The sequence below is a fragment of the Protobothrops mucrosquamatus genome, unplaced genomic scaffold (genome assembly GCF_001527695.2).
Source record: "Protobothrops mucrosquamatus isolate PMUCROS unplaced genomic scaffold, P.Mucros_1.0 scaffold46, whole genome shotgun sequence".
NCBI lineage: Eukaryota > Metazoa > Chordata > Lepidosauria > Squamata > Viperidae > Protobothrops > Protobothrops mucrosquamatus.
Genome location: NW_015386428.1, coordinates 1411524 through 1424752, shown reverse-complemented (window position 1 = coordinate 1424752; position 13229 = coordinate 1411524). Strand labels below are relative to the sequence as shown.

The 13229-nt window shown below is 51.5% G+C and overlaps 1 protein-coding gene across 1 annotated transcript in view; it reads right to left on the bottom strand.

The window, feature by feature from the left end:
• MACF1 (microtubule actin crosslinking factor 1) overlaps positions 1 to 13229 on the bottom strand; it is a 224806-nt gene that overhangs the window by 13827 nt on the left and 197750 nt on the right. Inside the window, exons 67-84 of the mRNA XM_015811630.1 lie at positions 12313 to 12435; positions 11892 to 11993; positions 11017 to 11118; positions 10750 to 10923; positions 9968 to 10123; positions 9147 to 9344; positions 8692 to 8820; positions 7537 to 7710; positions 6559 to 6714; positions 6097 to 6303; positions 5019 to 5138; positions 3297 to 3466; positions 2956 to 3115; positions 2176 to 2370; positions 1043 to 1171; positions 814 to 957; positions 450 to 632; positions 87 to 204 (exon numbers count right to left, since the gene is read on the bottom strand). Of these exons, the coding sequence (XP_015667116.1) occupies positions 87 to 204; positions 450 to 632; positions 814 to 957; positions 1043 to 1171; positions 2176 to 2370; positions 2956 to 3115; positions 3297 to 3466; positions 5019 to 5138; positions 6097 to 6303; positions 6559 to 6714; positions 7537 to 7710; positions 8692 to 8820; positions 9147 to 9344; positions 9968 to 10123; positions 10750 to 10923; positions 11017 to 11118; positions 11892 to 11993; positions 12313 to 12435 (2740 nt within the window). The remainder of the gene's footprint in view (positions 1 to 86; positions 205 to 449; positions 633 to 813; positions 958 to 1042; positions 1172 to 2175; positions 2371 to 2955; positions 3116 to 3296; positions 3467 to 5018; positions 5139 to 6096; positions 6304 to 6558; positions 6715 to 7536; positions 7711 to 8691; positions 8821 to 9146; positions 9345 to 9967; positions 10124 to 10749; positions 10924 to 11016; positions 11119 to 11891; positions 11994 to 12312; positions 12436 to 13229) is intronic.

Sequence of the window (13229 nt, the reverse complement as noted above, 5' to 3'; positions counted from 1 at the left end):
AACCACGGCAGGGCTCTCTGCAGGCTTCCCCCACAACCCCGCACCCCTGGCACTTGTGGCTGGCACCCCAAGTTATAACAACTTACTGTTGCTGCGGGATTTTTCCAGGAAAGGGCCGTGAGCTGGCTCAGTCGCTTTCCTCTTGTATGTTTTGGTGACACGGTCCACATCTGGCTGCTTCCGGGTCATCTCTTCCATGAAGGACTGGAAGGAGAAAAGATGCAACAGTTTGCAAATGTCCAGCTACTTTTCCCAGCCCCCCTTTTGGAACATTAAAGCTCAAAGCCTCATCAAGAGGCAACGGTTGTGGCATTGCCGCTGGCAGTGTCTGCCGTCCATGGCAGGCACTGAGCACTTTTGGCGCTTGCTGCCATCAATGCATCCAATGGGAAGGACAGAGGCTGCTGTCCTAGAGGGAGGGGCCAGGAGAACCCAGGGACGGCCGTTACCTGATGCTCCGCAATGAGGGCCTTGACCTGCTCGATATTTTGGGGCTCCTGCTCCCGCTGGATCAGCGTGGTCTCTGCCCACTGGATCCACGTCAGAAGCTCTTCCAGCAGTTCCGCATTGGCCATGAGTTCCAGGAGCGCCACTTCAAGCCGCTGCTGATGCTGCTTCGCCCACGTGAGAACCTGGAGGAGAAACAGGCCAAGACAAAAGACTGAGAGGCAGAGAAGGTTGTGCGTCTGGGTGAAGGGTGAAGACGGAGATCCGGAGCTGATTATTCCACAGGTGCAGAACACCCCACAATTAACAAAAGGAACCCCTTCAGCCACCACAACAGGCCCAACTCATGTCCACACGGCAACTCACTTCTTCGAATCGAGCACGGATGATGGTGATCCAGTGTTTTATGGTGGTGACGCAGTCTGGATGGCACACAGACAGGATGATCTCTCCCATCCCCACCGCCGAGTTCACATCCAGCCTTTTCTCCTCCACTTTCTTCATGAACTCCTGCACAAGGCAACGCAAAGGCACCCACCGTTACCCGCAGCCCCCCTGCCCTGGCCCACCCTGCATCCATGGGATCACCGCCCACCTTATGCACATCAATGAGCGACTGCAGAGCTTCCGTGTCATCGGGCAACGCTCCCCGGAAGCGGAGGGTCTGCTCGGCCTCCGAGAGCCACTCCAGCAGCTGGTGGATGGCGGTACGGAACTCCTCAGCCTGAAAAGCAGAAGCCCCTCAGTCAGTCCTCCACCTCTGCAACTTGCCCCTCCGGATGGGCCAAACCGGTCAGCAGCACCCAGCCAGATGTGCCCTGGAAGTGTCATGCCCAGGACTCAGACTCTGGAGAAGTTTCTCCAGCTGAAGCCGTGGAATGTCAGCCTCAGGAGACTCCAAGGCAGGAGTCACTGGATCAAACAGAGGCATCCTCAACACAACTGAAACAATCCTATGATGACATGGCCTCCAAGCCCCTGATACTCAGTAGAGAGGAGAGCAGAGTAGGGATACTCAGTGAGGCTCCTTGCCAAGCAGGGAAGTAACTCTCCTGATTAAAGACTGATTAAAAAGGCAGCCCTCACCCATCTCACTCTGCTGTAAGCAACCGTTGGATCTCCTGCTCTGGTGTATGATTCTGTGAATCTTGCGCATAAAACTCTGAGCTTGGATTTGCGGCAAACCTAACTTGGCTCTCTGAACTTTGGAGTGGATTCTGGCTACTCTTCTGCTGAAAGCAAAACCACCAAAGGGACTTTGTTGATTTTCATTTCTTCCCTTCTGCTATTATCCTCTCAGTCTTGAGTAAATTGCTTTCCTCCGTGTGTGTGTGTGTGTGTGTGTGTGTGTGTGTGTGTGTGTGTGTGAGGGAGAGAGAAAGAGAGGGAGGGAGGGAGAGGGGGTAGACCTAGAGAGATGCTCATCTCCCTCAGGGCCCTCTAACAGGTTGGCCTTCTCTGAGGTGCCTCAGGGTTACTGAGTGTTTGGAATTAAGTTCTGGGCATACTTTCCACACACTGGACCTTAACTCCTGTGAGGGTAATCACAGGGCCCCCACACTTCTCTCCTTGCTACGGTGGTTGCCCTCCATCCACCCAGATGCGACCTGCCTGCTTCCAAGACCAGCAAAGGGGGGGGGGCACAACTTCAATCCCACCTCCTTTCAGAAAGTCTGTGGAGGGAAGAACAAGGGTGAGTGCAAGGTGACTCTGCCTCATTTCCCCCACCTGCTTTAAGGCCTGCTCCAGCCGTGTCTGCTTCAGGACGGACATCTTGCAGACCGTGTCCCAGCGGCTGCTCAGCTCCTGAAGCTGCACCTTCACCCAGGTGGTGTCATCCCGGCTGTTCTCAATCAGCTCCCGGCCTGAGCGCTTGAGGACCTGGACGGTTCCCGTCCGCTTGCCAAGTTCTTTCTGGAAAACCTAACAAGGAAATGAAAAAATACCCTTGAACCAAGCTTCACTCATGGCGGCTAAATATAGTTTTCTTGCAAAGGTCAGAAGTGGTTTATTTTTTCCTTAATAAAGCTGGTCTGATGTTTTAGCAAGGCTGCAAAGTGCAGCCACTGCAAGAGGACAGCCCTCTTATTGCTGTTCCCAAAGCCCACTCTGCTCCAGCCCATTCTAGAACAGGCACGTTCAACCTTTCAGCTTGCCTGGGCTGCACTGAGTGATGCACAGAAAATATATAATGCGGTTAATGTATATAAATGAGGGGTCTTTGGTGCTCTCTGAGCTTGCTTGTTTTCTTGCAGATGTCTCAAGACCCAGCATATAATAATGTTAAAGGTTGTGCGGCTGTATTACTAGCTGTCCAGGGCCACATGCAGCCCACACCTGTTTTAGAAAGAGTGACAAAGCTGGAGGCTGGCTGCTCATTTTGCGAAGGGCCACCTCTGCTCGCCTTTTAGAGCTGAAGGGAAGGAAGCCTGCCAGCCTGCTGCTGCGAGAACGCAATGGCTGCCTGCTTCTCTCTTCACCCTCCTTCTGCTGCACCTCAGCAGTTACCTTGTGAGCGTCCATTAAATTCATGACCAGGTCCAGATCCCCGTGGACAGGTTGGTCTTCGGCCAACTGGGGCTCCACTTTGTAGAGCCAGTCCACCAAGGCCTGCAGGGCGTCCATGAACTGCCCAGAGAAGAGAAGCGCCTCTTCTAGTTTGTGCTGCCTGCAGAGAGACACGGGAAAGATGGCAGGCGTTCTCCTTGGAGCCCAAAGGGGGAATTCCCTGGCCTCCCCGGGCACATCCCTCACTAGACCTGCAATTGCCCCCTGCCCCGTGGTGCCCCCAGCAGTGGAACAGACAGAGGCCAGCCCCGAGGGCGCCTGCCACCTGCTCTCTCGCTCACCGCTCCACAGATTTGCCACAAACGGTGTCCCATTTATCCCGGACTTCCCCCAGGAGGTGATCCAGGTTCTGGGTGTCATCAGGGAAGTGAGCTTTCTCTTTCAAGGCTCTTCCGGTGCGGATAGTGGTGTCATAAACAGGCTGTTTGCCTCCCAGGGTTTTCTGGAACTCCTGAGTTTTTGACAGAAATTGTTTTTAAGAATTAGGGAAGGTGAAGCAAATCACTGCATTTTCTCTCCCTCCGTCTCTTCCAGTGGTGGCTGGAGGGAGGCTGCAGGCTGAAGAGGACCAGGGGGCTTTCCTGGGCCAGGCAGCCCCAGCCTGCCGCCTGTCCCCCCCACCTCGTGCAGCACCTCCCTGGGCCCTCCCAGCCTGCCCGCCTTCCTCTGGAGCTCTTCCTCAGCAGCAGCAGCAGCAGCCGCCATAAGAGGTGCCTGCATTTCGTTAGGCACACAGGGGTAATGTGTGGCGCCCGCTTGGGCTTCTGCTTTGCCTTCTTCCCCTCTTGCATCTGGGCCCCCCGTGCGTCCCCTGGCAGGGCCTGGGAAGCAGGTCCTGGGCTGCGCTCTGGGTCACGGGGCAGGGAGAGAGGAAGGGGGTGGAGAATGGGTGCACTGGAGAAGCCTTTCTCTTTCTCCCCCGCCCAGGTGAAGCTCAGCCTTCCCTTCAGTGGCTTCTCCTCCCAGGTCCAAAAGGGTCTGGCTCTGTTCAACCCTCTCTAGGTCCATCCTGCCCTGAACTGATTTATGTCCTTTTCCCCCTGGTTACTTTGAGGGGGGGGGGAGAATAAAAGTCTGGCAAAGGGACTGAAAGGAAGGGCAAGGGAGGAGGAGTTCCCAAAGAGGCTTCCTGGGGGAGGGGGAGGGGGAGGGCCCCCCCCCTGAAATAATTCACGATTAAGACTCTCATCACTTGGTCTCTTTGTTTCAGTTGAACAGCAGCTACCTAAGTCTTGAGGGTCTTTCTCCTCCCATCCTTTTGGGTCATGGGCTCTTGCAATCTGTTTCTCATCCAGGCCGTTGGCTGACCTAGCCTTTCCCAGGTCCTTGTTCCTCCTTGACACTTTGTGTTGTGTGCCAATTTTGACCCTTCTTGGATTGGGAGGACTCGCACCCTGGTCATCTCCCATCTGGACTACTGCAATCATTCTCTGTGTGGGGCTCCTCTGGAAAAGTATCCAGAAGCTTCAGCTGGTACAGAATGTGGCTGCGCAAGCAATTTTGACGACCAAAGGAGACACAGGTAATGGACGCCGATTGGCTTCTGGGTCTAATGCCAGGTGTTGGTGGTGACCTTTAGAGCCCTCTGCATGGGCCAGGCTACCTGCGGAGCCCTCTTCTTCCCATTGCATTGGCCCCTCCCACCCAGTCAGGAGGGAAGGTGCATTGAGGATCCCGTCAGGCAGGATCCAAGAGAGAGCCTTGTCTGGCATCACCCCACTCTTTGGAATCTTCTCCCCCAAGAGATGAGCTGGGTCCTCACCCTTCTGCCTTTCGGAAGGATCTGAAGCCCCCCTCACTCGGGGCTCACAAAGGACCCTGCCACCTTAAGGTTGGTTAGTGCCTTGAAGGCTTTCCCCCCACCTTAACTTTAATTATTGTTTTAATTTCCTCCTGGTGGGGTACAATATTTATATGGTTTTTTTATTGTATTTAATTGTAGACTGAGTGAGATGGGCGGTTTCAAGATTTAATATATAAATACACTGTAACTGGACTCCAACCTTGTGCTTGGAAAGCTGCAATTTGATTTTGTCTGGATCATTGGAAATTTCCAGCTCAGAATTTAGATGATTTTCAGCATCTTCCAACCAGTCCACCAACTTTTTCCAAGCTTCGTGGAACTAGAATGTAAAAATGTACCACCAAGAGTGAGTGTTTACATATCTGATCCCTTGTTTTTCCCAGTAAAATCTGTGTCAACGTTCGGGTTATCTTTTCCCTCTGGCATCGTTCATGGCCCAGGCACCGACTCTTCCTCGGCAGCCCTAGGAAGTAGAGTCCCACAATTCCCAGGGTGGAATTGGAGCTCCCTTTTCCAAGAGACCCAAACCAAAAGTATTAACTCCCCTTTTATTGTGAGGCTACAGAAATCTTGCAACTCTGAAAGCATTTCCCCGCCCCCACCTTCACCTTCCAGAGAAGTAAAGAGGGTCCCTTGTGAGATGCTTTCCCACCCCTCCCTCCTTCCGACTCAGAGGTGTCTTCTCAGAGGGCCCTCTGGGCTGTGGCTCTCCCTGCTCTCTCCCAAGGTTCTACTCCCACACCCACTGCATCTCCTGAAGAGACCCTTGCACCCACCGCCCATCTCCAGAAGCCTCTGCTTTGCTCCCCTGCCAGTTCTTTATCAAGCCAAAATTCCTGGCTTCCTCCCTTTTCCAGCCCTCTCTGCGCCCTTCACTTGACTGCACTCTCTCTTTCTTCCCAGGCTTGTTTTCCCTCTCCATGTTGGGTCCTCCCATTCCCTTGGGCAAGCTCACACCTTCCCAACGCTTTTCTTGTTCCACAGGGTTTCCCATCTAGCCTCAACCTTCCTTATGAGCAAACAAGCCATGCCCTCCTCGGTCTCCTCACATTGTTGCCCCCCCCCCAGCCAAGAGAATCCCCTCCCCTCGTCCCCTCACTGCTCAGCCGACAGCTTTTCATGCATTTTAACTGTGGTCCTGCTGTTAAGGTAGCAAACGTGGCATCTGGGACCATGCTGTTACTTTGCAAGTATCTAAGCTATTTTGTAAGCCCAAGTTGACCTGTTTGGCTCCCAATGAGCAGCTAACAAAGCACACTGCCCCCCGGGACACTCACCTGTTTTGCCCGCTTCCTGGCATCATCCAGAGCCCGTCCCCTTTCAACTGACCGCTGGACAACCTTCTCCCAGCGAGACTGCACGCTGACAAGGAGGTTCTTGATCAGGACAACATCCTGCTTCTGGCTCAGAAACTTCAGCTGGTTTCCGCTTTGGTCCAGAGCAATGATCTGATGCCGGTGAGCGTTTACTTCATTAGCAAAACTCTGCCATGGGTGGGTGGAGAGGAAACAAAAGATAAATCCTTCCACAGACCCTTCTTTGGAATCCTGGCATTATGGGGCAAAATCTCTTTCCTTTGGGTGAAGTGAGAGACGCCTGCAGGCAAGGCTGAAGTCCCACCCTGAGACCCTCTGGTTGACGTTCCTCAGGGCAGCCGTGAGCAGAAGGCCAAGCTTAAGCAGAAGGATTAAGGTGTGGACGGGGGCCTTGTTACAGGGTGATGTTTGGGATGCCCTTACCTTGTGCTCTTCTACTTGGGGGAGCACAGTGTTAAGGATGAGGCTTGGAGGAGAAGCAACGTTCAGACCTTGCTCCGCAAGGGTCAGCCAGTTGATGAAGTCCTGCAGGGAGTTCTGGAATTCGGTTGCCAAGTTGAGTGCCTCTTCCAGCTTGGACTAAATAGGGGACATGGTAGAGGAGGGAGGCAGAAAAAAAAGGGTGGTTGACCTTCCAGGCCAAGAGCATGGATTTTGCATGCACCTCCTCCAAGAGCAAAATGAGAATTTCATTCATGTTCTCAGTGGGGTGAATACTTTCCCCTTTCACCCCTCCCCCGCCCCACCCAGTGAAGAGTGCTGGAGAGAATCCAACTCAAAATAGCTAAGAGAAACTTTTCTATGGCAGAAAACTGCTGCAGCCCTTTGCAGCTTCCTGAAAGAAGAGAGGTCATTTATGAGCTTTGAGAAGTCATTGCATTCAACCTTTACACCCCGCTGGCCTGGACCCAATCCTGCTGCCTGTATTCAGTCACCACTGCCTGACCTCCAGCCCAGAGACCACCAGGCTTTTGTGCATGCACAAGGGAACTGCAAGGCTGCACTTTCCAAAGGATTCAGAGCAGTGTTTCTCAACCTTGCCAACTTTCAAACTCCCAAGAAAAGGCACTTGGCGTGTGTCACGCTGCTTCCCAAGGCTGAACTCATATTGACTACATCTCCTTCCGCAATCTCAGATTCCTGCTTCTCCCTCCCAGCCCTATTTCCTGACTCTTTTGTTCCACCAAACTTCAACAGTTCCTCTGTGAACTCCATGACGCCGACATGCAGAGAATCCTGTTTACTTGTATAAAGTTGGAAACAGACCTGTCAGTCAAAGAGCTGATGTGCTGCCAGAGAAAGGCCAACCTTTTCCTCCAGCGAGTGTTTGAATCATACCAATCTGAGTGCAGAAAGCAGGTGTGTGGTGTAACCAAGTCCCTTATCAGCCCTGCTCACTACCTTCCGCTCTTCCATCTTTGTGCTGACCAGGACCCATTTCTGTTCCAAGAGAGCCACACTTTGCTCCATCTTTGATCCAGATCCAGAATCATCGCGGCTCAGAAGCATCAGCCTCCCCTTTGCCAGCAGCTGGCTGTAGATTTCCTCATTTGCCTTGAACTGGGCATAGAGTTCCTAGAACAGAAGGAAGCATTTCAGAAGAGACATTTTGCAGGATTTCTCCTCAAGATAAACCACATTCTTCTTTGCCACCACTTTTTGACTCAGGGAATGTTTGGATAATGACAGAACACAGAATAACAGAGTTGGAAGGGACCTTAGAGGTCATCTAATCCAACCTCCTGCTCAAACAGGACCGCCTATACTATTCCAGGAAAATGGCTATTCGGTCTCTTCTTAAACACCTGCAGTGATGGAGCACCCACAATTCTGAGAGGCAAGCTGTTCTACTGGTTGATTGTTCTCACTGTCTGGAAATTTCTCCTTAGTTCTAGGTTGGGTCTCTCTTTGATAGTCTTCCACCTCTTACGTCTTGTCTTGCCTCAATGCTTTGGAGAATAGGTTGACCCCATCTTCTTTGTAGCAGTCCTTCTAATATTGGAAGACTCGTGTCACCTTTAATCCTTCTCTTTGCTAGACTAGACATATCAAATTCCCTCAATCGTTCATTGTATGGTTTAGCGTCCAGTCTCCGATTGCAGAGGTCCCCAACCTTTTGGGGACCAGGGATCACCGGTTCCGTGGAGAGAGGTTTTTCCATGGACCGGAGAGTGCATAGTTTTGTCTGCTGCTGCCTGCATCCCACGGATGGGGCTTTGCTTGTTTGTGTGGACTGGTTGCTGGCATGCTGCAGCCCGGTACCGGTCCATGGACCGGGGGTTGGGGACCCCTGTCCTATTGTGTTTAGCTTCCTGTTGTGTTAAGATGTCCTAAAGTGGATGCATACTATTTTCACACCTGATTGTGAGCACTTTTTTCCTACAAGACTTGAGGATTCTTGGCTAAACCACAAACTTTCATGAGGACTTTGTGACTAGACTATGTTTTTGGAAGATTTGTCTTTGTCTTGTAGACCAACTCTCTTTTGAAAAAGCCCTTTCTCAGACCGAATCCCCCCATCCACGAAGGAGTCAGCATTCAGTTGCCATGACTCACCATGTGGATGTTCAGTTGTTCCCGAGCAGTTTCTGGCAGTCCACCCGTCGGCTTGGAAGCAGACAGCTGACTTTCCATCCTGGTGAGCCACAAAAGGAAGTCTTCAATTTCACCATGGAAGCCCTGGGCCTGTGACACATGCGGAGAAGAAGGAGGGACATTTATGGGCTGGAGTGCAAGATCAGCAAGTGACGTATTTCCCAGTAAATCCAAACTTACAAAATGATACCTTGTAAGTATACAATATAACATATATAATAATATAGAAAAACAACTACCTGCAAAAGGCCCTGAAAATCACAACATTACACCCCCGTGCAAGCTCCTCCGCAGCTTTGGCCCAGCCAACGGAGCAAGAGAAATGCCACTCTCCAGACCAGGGTAGGGCAGGAGCCCTTCCCTTGCATCGCCTCCATCTTCCCAGCTCACCAGACTGGCAGACCCGCCCCGCCTACCTGCTGAAGGGTTGCCTGCAGCTGCTGCTCCCGCACTTCCGTCTTCTGCAGGACTGACTCCCAGCAGGAGTTCATGGTCTCCAGGCGGTTTCGGAGACTGCTGGCATCGTCCCCTGCACTGGATTCCAGGAGTTCGTTGCCAGCCTTGTTCACTGTCTCCACTGTGGATTGGTGGGCCAACACGTCGTTTTTCAGCACCTAGGATGGTGTTGTGGGTGAAGAAAATACGGGTGTTTGTCTTTGCCGCCCTCATTAAAAAGAGCTCAGCTGAAGGCTTTGCCTTTGCAGAGGACGACTCAAGCTGAAAACATCAAGGAGCACTTTCAAAGCAGCCACCTTGGCCTCTTCCTGCACCTTAATCTGCCCCCAGAAGCAGAGGAGAAGATGCTGCCTGGAACTGAGCGATTAGTTCTTCTACACCCAATGGGGCCCTTCAGTGCTCTGGCCCCAGCGGACTATCAGCCCCCTCTCTCAAAAGGCTGTTCACTGGCCTCAGGTGGGATTTCCTGCGGAGGGGGTGCAGTTTGAGGGCTGCAGGCTATTGAATCACCCCATGGCTAAAGATCCTGACCACTAATTGTGTAGCCTCACTACTTTCCTGATTACTTCCCAGCAGCAGGTTGATAAGATGTTAAGGTACACCGAGATGCTGGGGGGAAAAACCCCTAGGGACCCAAAGTAACTGAGTGGCTTCTGTTATTAAGCTAGCACAGGGATCTGGCCCTCAAGACCCTGAAAAATGATGTAAATCAAAGCAGAATTCTTTGCTGGGACAGCATCCCTGCCAGAGGACTCTATGCATCCCCCCCTGCTTCACTCACATGGTGCTTGGCCAACTCCACTTCAATGACTTTGGGGTCCCCGTTGATGGGCCTCTGGGAATCCAGCAGCTCTTCGGTGTGGCTCAGCCAAGCCATGAGCTCAGCCAGGGCATGCTGGAACTGGCCAAGGGCCAAGAGAGAGCCTTCCAGCTTGTGCTGTTTAATGGGGAGGAGGAAGAGAATAGAAAAAGGTTTGTTTTAACATTCAGTGCATTTTATCACACCTTTCCACCCCAACAAGTGGTACTCAAGAAGACTCACTATGATTTTTAAACAATACTATTACAAAACTAACAAACTTGTAAATAAGAGTAGCACACACCAAAATGCAAAAGTCAGGCTGAAAAATCAAACAGAAGGAAAGCTAAAGACTGACTGATAATAAAAAACGTTACTGCTCAGAAAAGGAAAGAAAACTATAAAGATTTTAAAATATTTTAAAAATATTTCATGTTCTGAATGCAGCCTCTAAACCAGTGTCTCTCAACTTTAGTGTCTATAAGATGTTCTCAACTCCCAAGATTCTGTTGGCTGGCGTATTCTGGGAATTGAAGCCCACATATCTAAAAGTGGCCAAGGTTGAAAAAAACTGATGGAAGGTCTCTCTGGTCATTTCCATCAGCTGTATACGAGCCTCAGGTGAGGATTAGGACCACCTGGAAGAGCTCTTTCTTAAGGAACCTGATCCTAAAAGGTGGGAGCTATCGCCTTAACTCAGAAATGACCCACCCACCCATCCAACCATCCACCCAACCAGCTCTGTGCCTGGGTCTTTGCCATACCTGTCGATGAGCTATTTTTTCACCCAGATTCTCCCAAAGATGCTTTAGTTCTGTCAGTGGTTCCCTGATGATGTCTCGGTCTGTCTCATCTGTGGCTTTTTTGAGCAAGAGTCCTCCCTGGTGATTCAGCTTCTCCATCTCTATTTGCTGCTGGTATACTTCTGTTTTGAATTCCTGCAGAGAGTACAAAATGAGGATGACCTTCTAGGCTGCCTCTATCACCACAGATGCCTCAAGATTTGGAGAAATGTCCTGCTTGGCACACACCTTCATCTCGTTCAGTTGCTCTTTGACAGTGCAGAGGTCTGTGCCCACTGGAGACATGTTGCAGAGTTTAATCACTGTGTTATCTAGCCAGTCAAACATAGTCTGAAAGAAGAACATGGACACAAATGAAGGAGAACCTAGTTAACCTCCATCCTGCCAAACTGTGGACTCTGAGAATCAGGACTCTTTCCCAACCGTGGCTGTTCCGAGATCTACCCCTCCTGGGCACAGAGGCCCCAAGGCTTAACTGGCTCCCAGCATTCCCTTCTTCTTAAGAATCTGCCTCCTTCCACTCTAATGACGCTACTTCTTGCACTGGCCAGGACATTGGTTCTTCAGCACAAGGCCATTACAGGTGGCACAGAGAGGAAGTTTACCTCTGCCCCCCCCCCCCCAATCCTTTGGCTTCCCATTAGGTGGAGAGGGATGGGCAATCTTCAGTCCACGAAATTTACTCATCCTCCACCAACCCAAAAGTCAAGGTTCACACTCCTGAAATTCAGCAGCAAAATGGCTGAATTTCAACTGCAGAATTGTTGGGCTCTTCCTGGCACACTAAAACTAAAATGGTCGTGCTAAGGACCTCCACAGCACCCTTGAGCCCCTTTAAGCCCAGAAAATGGGCATAAGCGACTCCACTCAAATCCAGCAGCTGCTGCTCCATTTCACTGGCTGGTTCTTGGTGTGGGAATGGCTGAGGGGTTCTGTAATCTAGGTCTCTGCATCCATTTCCTGCCTTAGCTCTCCAAATCCTGCCCCCCTCCAGTAACATTGCCAGGAAACCCCCCAAGACCAACGGGGCCAAGGGGACAGCTGCGGTCCTCCTGCCCAGAAAGATGCCCTCCCCTGGCTCCTTTCAGGCCCTCTGGCCTCACCTGCAGATTATCCTGATACTGCACTGCGCTCTGCATGGCCTCCTCCAGCTTCTCCAGCCTTTCCTTCCAGGTTCTGTTCAGGTGTTCCCAGGCACTGTTCATCTGCAAGGACAGGCAGAAATGTACAGCTCTGGCCCAATTTGCCAGAGGGTGGGCGCTGGTGACAGGGCACTAGGGCAGAGGGTCATTGGGCAGAGGTGCCCAGGTCAGTGGAGGGGGAGAGGGAGCAGCTCAGACCAAGCATCTCTGGGCCTCTGCCTGCCAGGCTCTTCCCCTTGCCTGGGCTGCCAGTGGCATGAATTTCTTGCCAAGCAGATGGGGGGGATGCCAATGCAGATGCCCATTTGGCCTCCCTGTTCCCTCCTCCCACTGTCCCATCAAAACACTTCAGTCCAAATCGTCTGAAATGACTGTCACCTACCTCATCAATGCTTTTCTTAACTTCTGGCTTTTCCGTCTCCCCACAGGCGAAAATCAGATCGGCCCCGAGGATTCGGATGAATTCCAGTTCTTCATGCAAACTGTCAGTCTCCTCCTTGATGGTCTACAGGGGAGGATCAAAAAACAGATGGGCAAAATTTGCCTACCAGAGCCACCCACACATATCTATCAGCAACTGTGTTTCTGAAATTGTGTCTACAATCAGAGTTTATTCTAGAGTGTGATGCTTGTAGATCAATCTATGCCTCTGCTATAGGAAAAAAAAATACAAGGTAGCACACAAATGGGTAAATACATCAAAGAATGGGATATTGTCAGGTTTTTCAGCAAGTCATTTTCTCTCTGTGGGTCGTTATTTTAAACCTATTATATGGATTAAACATTCTAGTTTATTCTTAGAAAAAAGTTCACAGTCTGTTGAAACAGGAAGCTAACTAGAACAATGGTTTTCTCTCCAACAAACACTGTTCCAGTGATTGTTCTGAATAGGAAACTAGAATTAAGAGGTATCCCTTCTTAAACAGCTGATGATACTCAGCTGTACATCTCCACCCCAGGCCACCCCAGGCCACCCCAACGATGCCCTTGACGTGATGACCCGTTGCCTGGAGGCCGTACGGGTCTGGATGGGGAGGAACAGACTCAGACTCAACCCTTCCAAGACCGAGTGGCTGTGGTTGCCGGCGCCCCGGCATAGTCAGCTGACTCCATCGCTGTCTATAGGGGGCGAAACTCTGGCCCCCTCAGAGAGGGCACGCAACTTGGGTGTCCTCCTGGATCCGCGGCTGACACTGGAAGACCATTTGTCGGCCGTGACCAGGGGGGCATTTTATCAGGTTCGCCTGATTTACCAGTTGCGCCCTTTTCTGGACCGGGACGCTCTGCGCACAGTCACTC